This window comes from Branchiostoma belcheri, unplaced genomic scaffold (assembly GCF_001625305.1).
Source record: "Branchiostoma belcheri isolate BF01 breed outbred unplaced genomic scaffold, Haploidv18h27 scaffold13, whole genome shotgun sequence".
Taxonomy (NCBI): Eukaryota; Metazoa; Chordata; class Leptocardii; order Amphioxiformes; family Branchiostomatidae; genus Branchiostoma; species Branchiostoma belcheri.
Genome location: NW_017802713.1, coordinates 4,037,328 through 4,055,125, shown reverse-complemented (window position 1 = coordinate 4,055,125; position 17,798 = coordinate 4,037,328). Strand labels below are relative to the sequence as shown.

Genomic DNA, 17,798 nt, shown 5'->3' with positions numbered 1-17,798 from the left:
TGCACATATGTTGTAAATATGATTGAGCCCAGCAACATGTGGATGTGGTTTTAAGAATAAAACTAAGGGGTCAGGTCATATTGAGTTATATTTTTATCTTTAAAGTATCTACTCTCTATCTAGTAAAATTACATTTTTACTTCTGACTACCAAAAAAAACTATATGAGGTTCCTTCATTACATATTACTAGTACATATATAGACGCATGTCGTACTTACCAATGAAGTACTTGCCGATGACGTCTGTCGGTGTTCTGGTATTAGGAACTGGCCCTTCCCAGGTTCCCCTGGACAGTCTTAACAAGTCTCCCGGCACGTGACGCTTCACAGCCTCTATAGTAAGTGACTTTGCTGTTTCCTGGCTTCTAACACTGTTACTGGAGTGCAAAGAAAGAAACTCGTCCCAACAGGCCTCTATCTCCCTCACTACCGTCTGAACCCGGCGCCACGCCTTCTCCGCCTCTCCCCGGATCCGGATTTCTTCCCTCGTAGCGGAATGGCGGAGCATGATGTCTGCTGAGTTCTCTCCAACATGAACGACAACTGTGTCCTTGGTGAGGAGACGGCGTGTGGTCTGCTTCATGGACAGGAGACAGGAGACCATGGTTTCCGGTAGACCCAGAGGAGGCTCTTGGCTGTACTCTATAGTAACAGAGACCTCCTCTCCGCCTGATGGCACAACCTCTGGCCAGCAGTGCGCCACCTCGTCAGGCTGGACGGCAGGAAGCTCAGTTGGAAAGATCACCGACCCTGAGTAACACAGGCCGAAGTGTTTCATCAGGGGAAGGAGACTGTTGAAGGTGACAATGTTGTCTCCAAGGAGGTTCTTCATGAAACTGTCGCTGGCTCTGCCGGTCTTCGAGAAGGACGCCATATCTTCAGCAAACTGCGCTCTGGTATGCTCGGCGAGAGACTCAGCTATGCTGTCCAGATATCCCGGTAGGTCATGCCTGAAGATCTGCTTGAAGAGTGTGAGGATGATGGTTGGGTCCGGGAAGACCAGATCTTCCATCCCCCTGATGTGGTTGTAGAACAGGATCTGTCCGGTCACGTGCAGATAGCTGAGCGCGTTCAGGACGTCTGACTCCTTCATCCCTGCAGCTGCTCCGGCCTCCTGACAATCCCTGACTTGCAGGTGGGTCCGTCCTGCCGCCTTGATGTTATCTGACAGTTTTGTCCACGAAGTCGGCATCTCTTGGCGGGCAGCGGGGAACAATCGCTCGTCCTTCACCATTTCTGCCATCTTGTTGCACAGAGCTTCGATACCCTGGAACGTCTTGCTGCTGACCGGGATGACCTGTACGTTCAACAAACATTTGGGTCGTCCGTCCAGTAGCTTCTCCAGTGACTCTTTCTTGGCCAAGATGTCGTCCATTGTAAGACCGTAGAATGGCTCCGGCATTTCTGATCCTCGGTCCACTGAATCCAATGCCTTCTGACAAAGCTGAATCTCTTCTTTCAGCTTGGTTTGTATTTTACTCTCAGCTTCCTGGACGTCTCTCTGAACGGAGGAACAAGCTTCTGCTATCATCTCCTCGACTTTGTCTGGCGGAAACATGTCAACTTTGGTTCCTACAACAATGATAGCCGGGTTGAAGACGTGGGAAGTCACGGATGTTAGCCACGTTCCCACTCGTTCCTGGAACTCTTCTGACTCGTATGCTGGCAGGTCTACATTGAGGATGTGCAGGGCCTGACGTGTCAGGAAGAACCGGTGCGTGTAGTGGTAGATCTGGTGACCTCCGAAGTCGTACATCGCGTACTTGATGTTATTCTTGGTGTCATGGAAACTGATGACGTCAACACCGATGGTTCTGTCAGTTTCAGTCTCCACGTGACCTTGACCCTTCATCATACAGTTGAGCAGACTGGTCTTCCCTGCCTCCGTCTGTCCCAGAATCACACTCTTGACTTCCAAAGGTGTTTTAGCATCGCCCTTATAGGTATCGGGATGGTGTAGCTGTATCTGAATGGGTGCTACACAGGATACATACACAAATACTTCACATATACATGTTTGTTATTTTTAGATAGCACAAATATGATTGTGGCTTAATCTGCTGTTGAGAGAATTACAGAAAACAGCACAACACAATGAAAAATAAACCCTGTTACTTTGGTTTAATTTTGTTCTTAGTTCTATTGTGTTATGGGGCAATACAGTGTCACTTCCTGAAAAAAAACCTCCAAGAAAACAATGTAAATGGAGAATGATTAATAGAGCATTAATCAGGACTTTCGCTGTATATTGCTGTTTGTAGCTAGGCGTGCACTGTGCTATGGACTATATGTATATTATAGTACTACTGCAGAACTTATTTGTGAAAATGGTTCTGTAAATGTAAATTATAGTACTTAGAAGAATTTATTAAACATGTCTTTCTTGTCAAACATCTTATTTATTAAACAGTTGAATCAACAATATTTTGATGAGTATAGTTCCACACGAATTTATTAAACATGTCTTTCTTGTCAAACATCTTATTTATTAAACAGTTGAATCAACAATATTTTGATGAGTAGAGTTCCACACGAACAAAAGTATTTGAAACGTGGTGACTACATATACACTTTATTATGTATATCCCTCAACAGTACACCTTCCCGGACTGATTAATCTGTACACCTGGGGTCCGCGCGGACCCCAGAACCTGTTTTTCTAATTTTTAGAAATTATCAACATGCTACCAGCTCAATTGTTTTGCAAACTGATGTGGGAACCTCTGTGTCCACATCACATACAAACATCATACATTTTGAACTTTTTCTATTTTTTGGTGAAGAAAATAAGACAAAAAGAAATACCCGATTTTTAAACCCATTTCAGACTGAAGGGGCTTTTGAGGCCCAACTTTGATCTCAGATAGCGGCTAAACGGCTTGCGCTAGAAGTATCAAATTTGGAGACCTTTCCTAAAATGTCTCTGGAAAAAAGTTCATATTAGTTTAATACTAGTAGGTTGATGTTTTTTGTGTTGCCATGGCAACGGGTTTCTAGCAGGCAGTTTTTTTGAAAATAGAAGTATTTTTGGTTTAAACATAAAAGTTTTTTGAGTTTTATATTAAATTACACTTCTTTTCCAACATTTATAACATCCTACATAATTAAATATAAGTTAAATCATTTAATATGCATAGAATATGCTAATTTGATGACGTCATTGGTCAAAATCCAATATGGCGGACTATATTATTAGCTCTGACGTCATAGACGTCATAATTACACCAAAGTTATTAAAATTTAATTCTATTACTACACCATTCTCTGAAAACTTGGTAGACATACGATGAGTGCATAAAAACATATAAAAACGGAAATAAGGTAATGTATAAGAACGCCAGTGTATCCATTATGATCGAAAGCCGGCTGGGGTCCGCGCGGACCCCAAAAGAAAATCAGATATTTTTTTTTTATAAATGGTAGAAACGGAGTTTTTTGCACTGTATTGAGAGGCAACTTTGTGGGTGACAATTACCTAAAATTTCAGAAAAAAATCTTTAGAAACAAAAAAGATATTACAGAATATATAGTGCGCTGGGGTCCGCGCGGACCCCAGGTGTACTGTTTAGGGATATATGGACGTTATGGCATTCTATATAAGACGCCATATATCCTGCCTACCTTGACTTTTGTCTGATGAATGTTCCAAATGTTCCGTCTGTGCTGTATGGTGACCAGGTTGTGCCGTCTGCTGTTTCCCGATGCCAAAGTACCCCTCACAGTTCCGCTCCCAGTCCTCCATCTCCTCCACCAGGAAGTCCTGTCCTTCCTCCCGCAGGACCCGCACTAACCAGTCGTACGGCTCCTGCCGCCTCCTGTCCCGCAGCATGTGTAACAACAGGCCAGCCCTGCTCCCTGAGGTCGACTCCGCCTGGGGGAGGGAACATCGGGATCAGGAGGGTTTGCAATTGGGTGGCCTTACATTAACAACCGAAGTTACACTAGAATAGAGCTAGATCGGGGAGGGGATCAAATAGCCTGGCAGGTATCAAGGAGAGATTATGAAAAAGGCTACCACTAGTCAGCCTTTTTTTAATGTTAACCACCAGCACAGATGAACGGTACAGAAAATATAGATGTAAAGTACTATTAATAATAAACCCTTCGGCTCGAGTGATAAATATGTAAAAGGAGCAGGAAATACAAATAGGTATGATAGACTATAGAGTCAAAGATTCGTAACTCCCAGTAGAGTACGTTGTAAAACCACATTTTTGTTGGATATCTTGACAGCTCCCTGCCTTAACTTCCACAAACAGCATCAAATATACAGTTTTAAACTGGGAATTGCAGTAAATTTTTTTAACCGTTTGGTACATCAAGTAGGAACCTATTAAAGGCTTTATAACATTGAGTGGTGAAAATCTATGAAAGGGTATTCAGAGTTTCAGTATGCTAGAAGTGCTTCGGCTACTATGTATATACATGCATCCGTATTATGTAAAATGTAGATTACAGGAAGGTTTATCCAAAACCTTATATAGAATGTAATATCAATGTCTAGCGCATGTGGCACGTACGGTCATGTTGTTATGAAGGCTCTGACTGTAGGGCCGGTTCCACCATGTTACTTAGTATGTACCTGTATAAACCTGACGTCAGCCGGACTCAGCTGGTTCTCCTGTTCCAGCCGTGTGAGAACAGCTGGGAGGTTCATGTTGTCAGACAGGAAATCACGAGTGTTGCCCAAGACCAGCAAGCACGGGAGCCTCAGTTCACCTGTGAAGACGAACAGACAAACGGCACACAACAATCCTTAGCCTGACGTCGACTCGTTTGTGAGAGAGCACACTAAATATATGGGTATCTATATAATTCAAAATACTGCAATTGATACGTACACGATAGCACTGATTTATATTATTATTATGCCAGAGGGTCACTTTGCAGTTTGCACTTATTCGTACAATCAGTAAAAATATACTCAAGTATGGAAGAAAACACTTTTTTTAAGTGCAGTGCTTCTACGTATACCATGTGAAATGTTTGTCAAGGTTGTGCTCCTATTATGTGCACAAAAAATTGATTGCACAGTTGTATGTAAAGGCCACTAAATACCTTAATGCAGAAAGTAGCCTTGAAGTACTTGGATCTGAGTTTTAGTTTTCTACCAGGTAAAAGTTTTTCTTACTTTGTATGTACACGTTTGAACACCCTTAACTTGGACGTTATGGAACCAAAAAAAGAACCATCCTTGTTCGCGTTATGTATCAGCCATGCTATGTCCACCCTCACCTGTTTGTCTGCAGAGCGAGCCACGCACATCAAAGGCGATGCCGTACATCCAAGTGACACGACTGCCGGGTATCGTCTCCCCCACCCTGTCCCGCTGTACCCGCCAGGCCGGCGCCTCCAGGGTTGGGTACTGCCGGCTGACTAACGTCCCGAACTCATGGAAGTCATCCTGGTTCTGGTCCAGCCAAATGACGTATCGAGGCTTGTTGTTCCTGACGGCAGTTTCCAGTCCGACCGTGAGCGAGGACTGGTCAGCAAGCAGGTGTCTGCTGATCACAGGCACGACAAGTTTCACGCTGCCGAGGGTCAGTGTGGACGTGAGCTGTGGGCGGCTGACAGCACCAGGAGCACCTGTGACCTGCAGACAGAATATGTCTGTCTGGAGTAGATTGTAACCCGGGGGCAGACCCATCAGCCCCTCCACCAGCCTCCCGACGAACTCCTCATCCTCTGCTGCGTGCAGGATGACAACAAGCGGAACTAATAGGAAACAACAAGTTCAAAATAAATGTTTTATCAAGCGTAACAACATGTCAAATTTACTTGTAAATGTATTGGAACGGGTCACAAGATATAGTTGTGAACAGTAGATTGTATTCCTGTTTGTGTCGTTTCGGTGTGTAATGAAGATATAATATTCTACACAATACACTACAACATAAAAACCCTAAGGGTACAGACGGACCCATGGTGCGGTACCATTATTTTAAAGATCGGCGGTTGCCAACTCCATGTACAAGAAAGTAGGACTTGCAGCGCAGGCCCAGCCGCAATCCATTATATGCCTCGAGTTATAACTTTGAAGTAAAAGTAAGCAATGTAGCTCACCTGTTTCCATAGTGATTTATAGTTGTGACATCAGAGCAGGAAAGTCAGACTTCCGGTAGGATGGTGCGGACACAAGACATCCCAGACTGCGGTGTTCCTATGCGGGAACTAGTTAAACAGGAACGGTAACGATGGGATGTTCTGTCCAATGACATGTGTTCAGTCACATCATGATATCACGATGTAGTATATGCTAATGAAATTAACGTAGAGGGGAAAAGGGGGAGCGAGAGGGAGAAAGAAAGAAGACAGAGAGCGCGTTAGGGAGAGGGAGATAGGGGGAGTGATATAGGGAGAGAGAGGGGAGAGGGAGGGAGAAAGAGAGCGAGAGAAAGAGTGAGAGTTAGAGTGTTTGTGTGTTAACGTTTGTGTGTGATATATATCTTACTTTATATCTATATAAACATAACTCTGTAGAATTCTTTAGTTACTTCTATCCGTATATCTAGGTCTTTCAGAGTCTGTCCTTTTTAAAAGAGTGTCAAAGCTCACGAGCAGCCAATAGAAATGCTGTTGTTATGTTTTTCGTCACCTCGTTATACAATACATAGTCCCACTACTGTATACTAGCATTATCTGTCGTTACGCTCTCGGCATACAAATGAAAAAGTTAGTGAAGAATTCTTTTAGACTATCTTACCTGGTCTTCCTAGCCTTCGGTTTCTACGCTGACTGTTCATATTTCCTTCTACAAGAGTTGGATTCGTTGCGAACCTGTTGACGAGGAAGTGGGAAGGGGACAAGTTCATTGCCACGAAGGGGGCCGAGGGTTGGTAACACGCTGTAGAATAATCCGTATATTCATGTAAAGAATTATAAATCACTTATATCTAGTCACATCAGTACTCTTTCTGCAATTCGGGAGGTACCGATTTGGTCTTTAACACAGTGTAAACTCTGTATCTCACACTAGTCCTCCCCCGTATGGTGAAGTTGGTTCCTCCCTGTGTGCGCAAAAACCTGTTGCGCAGTTAGCGGCCCCACCTTTGTTCCGAGTCAGTGACGACACACCTGGTGGTGACCTCGGGGTCAACCTGACACAATGACGTGTTGTTTGCTCACCTACCTGGTGCAAAACACGTCTGGTTAAAAACACTACTCGTTAGAGTTTAATTCGTAAACCTGTATGGCTGTCTGGGTTGTAGTATCTACTATTCTAATTTGTGTTAAAACCATTACAATGTGTCTCGACTTACAGGTAAAAATGACACGTGTAGCTTCGGAGTACTAGATTACCCGACCGGTACCTTTAGCTTGTTTACATTATACAAAGAAAATTTTATTGCAACCAGTAATATATTCGAGGTATAGGTGTTCTACGTTAAACAGGCGAAAGTTTGAACTGAAGTTTCTTCTATGTCACTCAATCGTATCCCGCGCTGCAACATAAGTTCATGGTTTAGGTGTTAAGTTGAAGTAAAGGCTGGCAGTTTCTGTACATCACTACCTCCATGAAAAATCGGGGCATTATTTTGGCCTGTCTGTGTGTGTGTGTGTGTGTGTGTGTGTCTGTGTGTCTGTGTGTGTGTGTCTCTGTGTGTGTGTTTGTGTGTGTGTGTGTGACTTGATTTGCATAAGCGAGGAAGAAATTCTGTAATTACAGTATTTACATAATAAAACTTTTATACATGTAATGTATGTAATCTGGCAGGTGAGACATCAAACTGCAGATACCAATTATGGAAATAATTACCTAATTTGCATAATGAATGTGAAAATTCTAGGATTCCTCAATGGCAAATTTAAGGAATTCTATACTTGTGAGAAGTGTAAGCTATTTAAAAGTTAATATCATTGCTTTCGTCAAGAAAGGTATGTTTTCAGTTTGAGCCTGGTGGGGCAGCTGTGGAGTGTCTCCGTATAACCGTATTTAGACGGGGGGGGGGGCTTTTGAGGTCCGCGCCAACTTTCATATCGGATATATAGCACCTGAATGCAATGCGCTAGAACCATCAAATTTCGTGACTTTTCCTAAAATATTTCTGGTAACAATTTCATAATAATGGGATAAGTTAATAGATGTTTGCGTTACCATGGCAACGGGTTTCCGGCAGATTTGGAAAATTTTAGAAATTTGGTTTTAACATTACAATTTTTTGGCTTTTTATGTTTAATTACACATAGATACACTTTCACTAAGATGGACTAAAGGCTTAAAGACTTTAACTCTAACTTACCTTGTCTTCATAGGGTCATATTTCTTTATAATCATCCCAAATTATGTTTCTTTGTGAGTCAATTCGAGACTAAATGTGGCAGAAGGACAAGCTTACTGAAGTAAAGGGGTTGTAGGTTGTAACAAAGTATAGCAAACAACGTGACATTTTAGCTGTTGCACAAAATACACCCACCTGGCGTATTTGGCTCTTCCTGTCTACGTCACCGGTAAACGTCACCAACACTCTAACCATTGTTCCAAACCAGCCTGCCGTGAAGACACACCTGGTGGTGACCTCAATCGGGGTCAACCTGTCACAATGGCTTATCTATACATTATATACCCTTCTGGAACAAAGGTTATGTACATGTTGTAATTCGAATAGAATAGAGGATGAATGTCAGTTTGTTATAGAATGTAGATTAGATAGTAAAGAGAGAAATGATCTGTAGAGGCTTGTACAAAACCTATTTCCTTACTTCCTACACTTGAGCACTGTAGAAAAATTCATATTTCTAATGCGACTTGACAAGCCTTGCATCGAAAAACATATCTGTTCCTTTATCTCTACTATAACTGAAAAGCGAGAAGTTGAATTTATGTCATGATAGCTAGTTTTATTTTGTATATATCTTTTATCATATCTTGTTTCGACCTGTGCTTCGCCCAGTGTGGCAAAAATGTGCAATAAAGGTTGTCATTCATTCATTATTCATTAGGCAGGCGGGATCGTTGCTAAATGCAGTCGTTTAAGACAGATCTTGTCACTGTATTCAGGTACATTAAGGTTTACCTTTCTACTATTTCACTATAGTAGAAAAGCATGTGTTGACAGCCAATCGGAAAGAGCATGGCGAGTCTACATTGTAACACGACAGACATATATAGTTAGAAAACTGGGTAACAGGTGTACTTCCCGTGGTACATCAAATGATCAGGATTGAAGTTTTCAGCCTTTAAAGCACGTCATCAGATTGTAACTAAAAGCTGAAGCTGTTTCTGCCGATGGACTCCGTCATGCCCCTCTAGTGTTCTTGAAACCTCCCTAACGGTAAGGTGTGTACAAAGCGTTCAAGGACAGGGACGGACCATTAATGTCGGCATGTGGAGAAGGATGCGGAAACAAAACAAACTGTAAATGGTACGGTGTGTGTAGTGTGGTTTATTGGAAATATATAGCCCCCTGTCATGGATGCCTTTGAAGTTGGTCTTTAATCTTTAATTTCTGGAAGATGTACATGTATACTGATAATGTTCGTAAAAAATAGCAACTCACTATATGCTAGCCATGGACATTTGAATAACATGGCAAATTTGATATTTGAACGGGAATATTTGACATTTGTAGCACACAAGTGTTGGTGGTACAGTAATGAAATATCATTGCTTAGTGGTCATTTCTGCGACTTTAAACACAAGTTAAACTTAAAATTCCAATATAGTCGTTTATATATACAGATTATATTTGTCTTAAGCTCACTATAAACGGGTTGCTACAAGTTGGTTCTTACTTATACCAATAAATTGAATCATCTCGTTATTCAGTCTCAGAATTTTGACAAAAATATCTATTGTCTTTCTTACAAATTGAAGAAAGCTTAAATGAAGTACTCGTCAAAATCTTTCGTAACAGTAGATATACAAAAATTTTAAAAAAGTACAAATAACGTCTTGTCATAACATCAGGCACTCGTAAAAACACACGCTGTTAGTTTTTCTTTTAAAACATGGCAAATTTGTGATAGAAGGTACAATACATGACACACATCTTCAAACGACCTACATCAAAAGAAATCAATTGTGTCAATCAAAATGGTTCAACTTTGTAGAACCTCAATCGTCTCTTTTAGCCCTTTGTTTACTTGAGTTGCAGCCCAAGGCCACGGAGCACTAGTCATCTGAAGATTCCTGCGAGTCTGATAAACCTAAAATAGAAAAACGAAAAAGAATTGATTACTCAAAGGACCTGAAAAATGCAATAACGTATAGATCTGACAATTTCTTTTAAAACGTGCTTTGACGAAAAAGTGGTAGCACATCCATTGCAGTCGGACAACAATACAAATCAGAACAATTTTCATTTCTTGGAACAAAAATCTTCTGAGATAAGGGACTAGTGAGGGCATCAACATAAGCAACAGTGAGCTAAACACATGTTTCTCGAAAAAATCAGTAAGGAAGCAAATTCCTTGTAATTTTCCAGAGACCCCTTAACATGAACCTCCATAGACAAAAATTGATATTCAAAAATATTTTTTCTAAATTAACTAAATTTTAACAAAATGATATCTAAATATAACCAATCAAAAATACATGTAAGAAAATTTCCAAAGCTACTGTTTGACATTCCTCGTGTCAGACATTCAACTATGGCATTCTTTCACCTATTCAATTGAAGCAAAACATGTGTTCACCTTCCGTCTTCTTTGCAGCAATGCTAGTCGCCTCGTTTGCAAAGTCATCTCTGCCAATCTTTCTCATGAGGCGCTCCAAGAGTGTAGGATCTCCCTCCCACAACTTCCCCCTTTGATCTAGCTTCATACACATCTGATGTGGGTCCATATCTTGGAGATCTCTTGCTGGCAAAAGCCCTTTACTATCCAAGTAGTTGCGAAGATCCCTAACTTCGTTGTTTTTGAGATTCTGAGAGATCCGTAGGTACAGATCATCAGCAGAAGCTTCTTCAACATCTACTGAAAAAAAAAAAGAAAATTGTAAAAAATTTCACGGTCAAATATGTACAACTTGCTGTGTTTGAAATTATAATGTGACCAATAAATGTGATTATCTTTTTACTCAAAAAGTTTGATTATTGTAATGAAAGTTGGTTGATATAGATTGTGGTTACCAAAAATATATATTTATTAACCAGGAAACATGTATGGCATACACATGTATGTTACAGCCTTGTCCTGGTGATATTAATTAGGGTTTACACCATTTCAGAGCGATTTTCGATACCCACCTTGCTTTCCCCTTCGTGATCGTCCCCTTCGTGGTCTTTTTGGGCTTGGCCCAGCAGACATCTTCCGCGATCTAGTTCGACCTAGGAAAATGACAATTTTTGTTACGCTTACCCTGCATTCGAGGATTACAAGTTTCGAGTCCAGCTAGGTACAAGAGATGGGCGACATAGTTTTCATACTTAGGTAACGATATAACCGTGCCAGCAAAATATAAAAACATAACTTTGCTGTTAACAAATTACAACTCTCTTGACACGTCACAATCTTCAAGCATTACCTTCGCCTTCGCCTTTCATCTCTTCACGATGTCTTGTACCACTGGATCCGGCCTCAGGAGACATTCGCTCTGATTTTTGAAATGAGATAGCTTAATTTAAACATTATACATTACGACAATGTCTTCCATTGGTGGTTCTATAGCACCAAGGAGAATTAAACTATTAAAACAAATTTACAAAATGGAGATATGCAAGCTATCTCTATTGTTTGTATGACGAGGAGTTAGATTTGTTGTTCCAAAAGATCACATGGACTGTTGAATTGACATTGAAATGATAACAGTACGTACGATGTATTTATAAACATCTAATACAGTAAACGATACAAATTATGAATAGTAAATGGAGTTTACTGGTAATAGAAAGAAAACACTTTTTGTAATTCCCTCCTTACAAATAAAAATTAGATAGGGCATCGCTATCAAATGCAGTGGATGCGCCTACCAAAGCATGGGTAACTAATAGTATGTGTATATGGAGTGCTTCTTTACCTAAGTCTGTGACTGCCTTTGCATCAGCGACTGCCTCCGAAACACCACTGTCGCTGTCATAAGACGCGTCAGCGCCTTCAAAATCTTGTGCATCTGCAGTTTAGACACAGTTGTTCATAATCATATTGTACAAGGAGCGCTGAATACCCCGTTACAAGTTAGATCAAAGACAGTTCGCTGGTGAGGGGGTAAGGCAGGTCTTCAAAGATAATATTTAGTGAGCCAGAAAATGCTACAAATGATTTCTTCTAACCTTTGGTTGGGATGAATCTGCAGACAGTCTGGTCAGCGTTCTTGAGGTGCAGGTCGAACCGAAGTTTGGATCTCTGCGCTCTGCTGTACTTCCTGGCGTCCACCTCCACACGGAACTTCTTGTAGTACTGCCCTGTCTCAAACGTGTCGTCAAACTCCAGACCCTGCCGTAGTGATAGATGTTCTTTTTATGATTCATGATTTATATAACATATCGCCACAATCGTCGACCAGGATAGCCCCAACAGGCCTTCACTCTTGTAGGTCGATACTTCAGATCAGGTAGGACGTGACCTAGAGACCTGATCAGAAAGACTGGCCTGGTTGCTTTTAGAGTGACAATCCGGCAATATTGCAATTGGATACGTGTTGGGTAAAGCCCCTCCCACGTCAACGGTGTGTTGGCGTTTCATCCATTTTCTGATGAAAACACGACCTCTTAGAAACAAAACCCCGTCTTGTCTAGTCTTATGAAGAACAAAAAGAGCTAACATTTAGTCCACATAATTTCTGTAAGCATGAGAAATAATGACGTCTTAGAATGCCTTCTCAGTAACAAAGATCCTTGCTACCAGCGAAACCCATCTCGATGACTGAGATTGGAAGTTACAGGTTCCAAATTACGGACTGGGCAGGAACAGTCGTGAAGAAGGCTGGATTTCATATTCATTAACATTACATCCCATTACAAGGTACGAGGAGCAGACTTGACTTCTTGGTATCTCAATAAGCTGAAACTCTATAAAACTGATACTCAGAGGACTTTTGGAGGAGATGCAAGGCCAATTAAATAATCAAATTGGAATTCGAAGCAGTACTGGCTTATTTGCAAAGCGATATTAAAATTAGGAATCTTTTCCTAACCTCCTCCGGCCGTGTCTCCACGTCAATGTCTGCTCCGTTTTTGGCCGTCACCTCCAGGCGATACTCCTCCCCAGCTTTAGTACACGCTGTTCAGGGTCCCAGCTGGAGTAGCCGACCTTACCCTCCAGCTTCTGGAGATGCTTAACCCATGCAATCAACAAAGAATAATAATATAATAATTTTATTGCTGTTATTTCCAATACATCTACAGTAAATTATGAGCAGTTTGGTTAGGGTTTCTGCTGACATGTTTTATGCCTTGGTTACTTCGACATATATGCATATCCACTTCTTTTCTATTGATCTACACACTAGGTAGAGAGGAAAAAGCATAGCAAAGATATTTTGTCATATATTTGCTCATGAGCTTTTTATGACAATATTGTTTCCTCATAATAATACCACCCTACGTATGCATTTCACCATACGTTATTGATACATTTAGAAAAAAGTAGAAAAAAGGAAATTTTGGGAGGCAATACTGGTGATAAACGTTACTTTTTCTTCAATAAAATTTGACGGGAACCAAAAGGCACCTTACCTCTACCATCGGCACCACATTGGAGATAATGTAGACGTGAAGCTGGAAGACCGAGTGAAAGTTTGGCGGTGCGAACACCACACACAGGCCGTTCCTGCTCAGGTCCATCCCCAGGACTTTTCTCACCACAGGACCGAACTTGCTTCCCTTCCGGAATCTGGTGGTGAGGTGGGTCGGGCTGATGTCAGACACCGTCAGGAGTTCTTCTGTCTCTCCCACAACGTGTACGATCGCGATATCGTCTGGATTCAATACTAAATAAAAAGTGTTTATGAGGAAATTACGTTCTGTTCAGTTAACAACTTTTTTTGATAACTAGCGTGTTCTGTTGTCTGTGATCAACTAAACGGAAAAAAACCTATTTAAAGTAGAAATCCATATACGTCCTCGCGCATTGATTTTGACCTGTCCCTCGCCCACGCCCCCCACACACAAATACAAAAAAAACAAGAAATTCCGCTTCCAGTAACTATTTCGAAATAGTCACGGCAGTGCCACAAATCGTATAATTAACGTAAGGCCTGCAAAATTAGTTTGATAAGGGAAGATGTGATGTATGGAAAGAAAAGGACATGACGATAACTGCTGTTCCACTGATTTATTGCTGTTTTCATTACGAATAAAATACGTGTTAGTTGTTGCACTGTGTTCTCGCATTCACTTTGTGAACTTTAACATTTATTGTCCTTTAGTATATTTGAAATTTAGTAATATTTTTTTTGCCTTTTTTGCGCTCTCGCATTAGATTAAGGACGTCATCCATACAAATTACTTGGAGTTGCCTAATTATACGAAAATGTTTCACAAAAGCAAAGACTATAATTGCAGGTATACCTGTGTTTTGATCCAGGTGAAGCACGTGCGGCAGTTGGATGTCCACCGGCCCCTCCACGTCCTCACACTGGATGGAGAAGAGCGGACCCACCGGCATCCATCCCTGATCCTCTTGCCAGTTGTCGGACCAGTTCGCACTCCTGTAGGTCACGTGCAGCGGGTAGGGCGTCACCACGCCCAGGCCGGTCCGTCTGCACAGGTACTTCCCTTCACCTGGCAGGCGGAGGGACCTGAAGAGATGGACACAGGTATTGTATTCAAGTGTTCAATACTACAGTTGTGACAGTCTAGGATTTTCTAGACAGTAATTTGAAGATCGAACAAAATCCATGAAGAAGCCCATGACCACATGTGTCTGCTTTAAAAACGTCCACGTGGATTTCGTTTACCGCTGCAATAAGTTCCTTTGAAATTAGTGTATAGTGTAGTATTGCATTCTATTACTTATCATTACTAACGTCTTTGTTGTTGCTGGACTTGCAAAATCATATGGAGTTCATATTAGAATGCCTTCTTACCACTCTGTGTCCCCGGCCATCTCAGGACAGACCTCTTGTGTCGGCAAGGCATCACGGTATTCCTGGATACATGGGATATTATATTGGTAATTTAAAAGCATATCGTACATGAACATGTATGTGAGTAACCAGTGTACTAACCAAAGTTTAGGCTAATTTTTTTTTCTTTACAAGATTAAACTCTATCTCGAAAGCCACCAATGAAAATGTCTGACGTTTTTCTCTCCTGACCGTGACGTCAAACTTTCAGTCCTTGACATTAACATTACTTAATAACGAAAATAAGGGAATGCTTTATAACCTGGTCGGTCGTACAATACAGTCATAAATTCAAGATGTAGTCCAGTAATCATAAATTCTCCTCAACTGTAATTTTCCATGACAGAGTATTCGTCAGGTAGACTTGGGAAGAGACTAGGGTTTCTTGACTCACCTTGTAAATCCCCTGTACATCTTTAGCCAGGTCCGGTTTTCCGATGTTCTGTAGTGTTTCCTCCAGCTGCGGTAGGTAGTGGAGCGGTCCGTGGGGGGTCTTGGTGCGCCAGGCCTTTAGCATCTGGAACGTCTTCTGGATGTCCATGGATCCGTTAATGTTGTCCAACACGGACCTGTTCAGTCCCAGCTCCTGTCCCAGTCGGGTCCATAGCTGCCTCTCCTCACCAACAGCCTTGCTGACCTGGTACAGCCGGTTCTCTGCACATATGGTGTTAATATAATAAGGCGTTGGAACATAGGCATATGGAAAAAATGGTTTTAAGACTAAAATATAGAAATCATTAAGTCGATTAAGTTATCTCTTCGTCTTTAGGTATCTAGCTTCTATCTAGGATCTACATTACTGACTTGTAATTACCAAACTATATCAGGTTCCTTCATTACTTTGTGGATGCATGAAATACTTACCAATGAAATACTTGCCAATGACGTCTGTCGGTATTCTGGTGACAGGAAGTGGTCCTTCCCAGATTCCCCTGGACAGTCTTAACAAGTCATCCGGCACGTGACGCCTCACAGCCTCTATAGTGAGGGACTTTGCAGCTTCCCCGATTCCAACACTGTTACTAGAGTACAAGGCAGGAAACTCGTCCCAACAGGCCTCTTTCTCCCTCACTACCGTCTGAGTCAGGCGCCACGCCTTCTCCGGCTCTCCCCGGATCCAGAATTTTTCGCTTTTAGCGAAATGGCGGTACATGATGTCTTCTGAGTTCTCTCCAACATGAACGACAACTGTGTCCTTGGTGAGGAGACGGCGTGTGGTCTGCTCCATGGAAAGGAGACGGGAGACCATGGTTTCCGGTAGACCCAGAGGAGGCTCTTGGCTGTACTCTATAGTAACAGAGACCTCCTCTCCGCCTGATGGCACAAACTCTGGCCAACAGTGCGCCACCTCGTCAGGCTGGGCGGCAGGAAGCTCTGTTGGAAAGATCACCGACCCTGAGTAAAACAGGCCGAAGTGCTTCATCAGAGGAAACAGACTGTTAAAGGTGTCAATATTGTCTCCAAGTAGGTTCTTCATAAAACTGTCGCTGGCTCTGCCCGTCTTCAAAAAGGACGCCCTGTCTTTGGCAAACTGCGCTCTGGTATGCTCGGCGAGAGACTCAGCTATGCTGTCCAGATATCCCGGTAGGTCATGCCTGAAAGTCTGCTTGAAGAGTGTGAGGATGATGGCTGGGTCCGGGAAGACCAGATCTTCCATCCCCCTGATGTGATTGTAGAACAGGATCTGTCCGGTCACGTGCAGATAGCTGAGCGCGTTCAGGACGTCTGACTCCTTCATCCCTGCAGCTGCCCCTATGTCCCGACAATCCTTGACTTTAAGGCTCGTCCGTTCCGAAGTCTTGATGTTGTCTGACAGTTTTGTCCACGAAGTCGGTAGCTCTCTGCGAGCAGCAGGGAACAATCGCTCGTCCTTCACCATTTCTGCCATCTTGTTACACAGTTCCTCAATACCCTGGAACGTCTTGCTGCTGACCGGGATAACCTGTACGTTCAACAGACCTTTGGGTCGTCCGTCTAATAACTTCTCCAGTGATTCTTTCTTGGCCAAGATGTCGTCCATAGTAAGACCATAGAATGGCTCGGGCATGTCTGATACGCTGTCCACTGAATCCAATGCCTTCTGACAGAGCTGAATCTCTTCTTTCAGCTTGGTTTGTATTCTACTCTCAGCGACCTGGATGTCTCTCTGGATGGAGGAACAAGCTGCTGCTATTATCTCCTCGGCCTTGTCTGGCTGAAACATGTCAACTTTGGTTCCTACAACAAGGATAGCCGGGTTGAAGACGTGGGAAGTCACGGATGTTAGCCACGTTCCCACTCGTTCCTGGAACTCTTCTGACTCGTATGCTGGCAGGTCTACATTGAGGATGTGCAGGGCCTGGCGTGTCAGGAAGAACCGGTGCGTGTAGTGGTAGATCTGGTGACCTCCGAAGTCGTACATCGCGTACTTGACGTTATTCTCGGTGTCGTGGAAACTGATGACGTCAACACCGATGGTTCTGTCAGTTTCAGACTCCACGTGACCTTGACCCATCATCATAGAGTTGATCAGACTGGTCTTCCCTGCCTCCGTCTGTCCCAGAAACACACACTTGACTTCCAAAGGTGTTTTAGTATCGCTCATATTCGCCTCGGAGCGGTGCATCTCCGTTTGTATGAATGCTATACAGGAGACATGCATTAATATTTCATAAACATTCTTGTAATTACCAGATAGCACAAACGTAACCATATCTTATCTGCTGTAATCTACAGAACACAGTAAACACTTCAAAATAAACCCTGCTGTTAAGGTTTCATTTTGTTGCTAGTTCTACTGTGTTAGGAGCAATAC

General features: G+C 42.3%; 1 protein-coding gene across 1 annotated transcript in view; it reads right to left on the bottom strand.

Annotated features, from left to right (window-relative positions):
- The window catches only part of LOC109463737, a 42,480-nt gene that overhangs the window by 21,152 nt on the left and 3,530 nt on the right, over positions 1–17,798 (bottom strand). Inside the window, 16 exon segments of the mRNA XM_019760586.1 lie at positions 220–1,977; positions 3,622–3,871; positions 4,583–4,719; positions 5,236–5,715; positions 10,636–10,914; positions 11,187–11,267; positions 11,465–11,533; positions 11,957–12,049; positions 12,210–12,372; positions 13,073–13,146; positions 13,149–13,203; positions 13,614–13,867; positions 14,448–14,677; positions 14,966–15,027; positions 15,399–15,658; positions 15,869–17,626. Of these exon segments, the coding sequence (XP_019616145.1) occupies positions 220–1,977; positions 3,622–3,871; positions 4,583–4,719; positions 5,236–5,715; positions 10,636–10,914; positions 11,187–11,267; positions 11,465–11,533; positions 11,957–12,049; positions 12,210–12,372; positions 13,073–13,146; positions 13,149–13,203; positions 13,614–13,867; positions 14,448–14,677; positions 14,966–15,027; positions 15,399–15,658; positions 15,869–17,626 (6,003 nt within the window).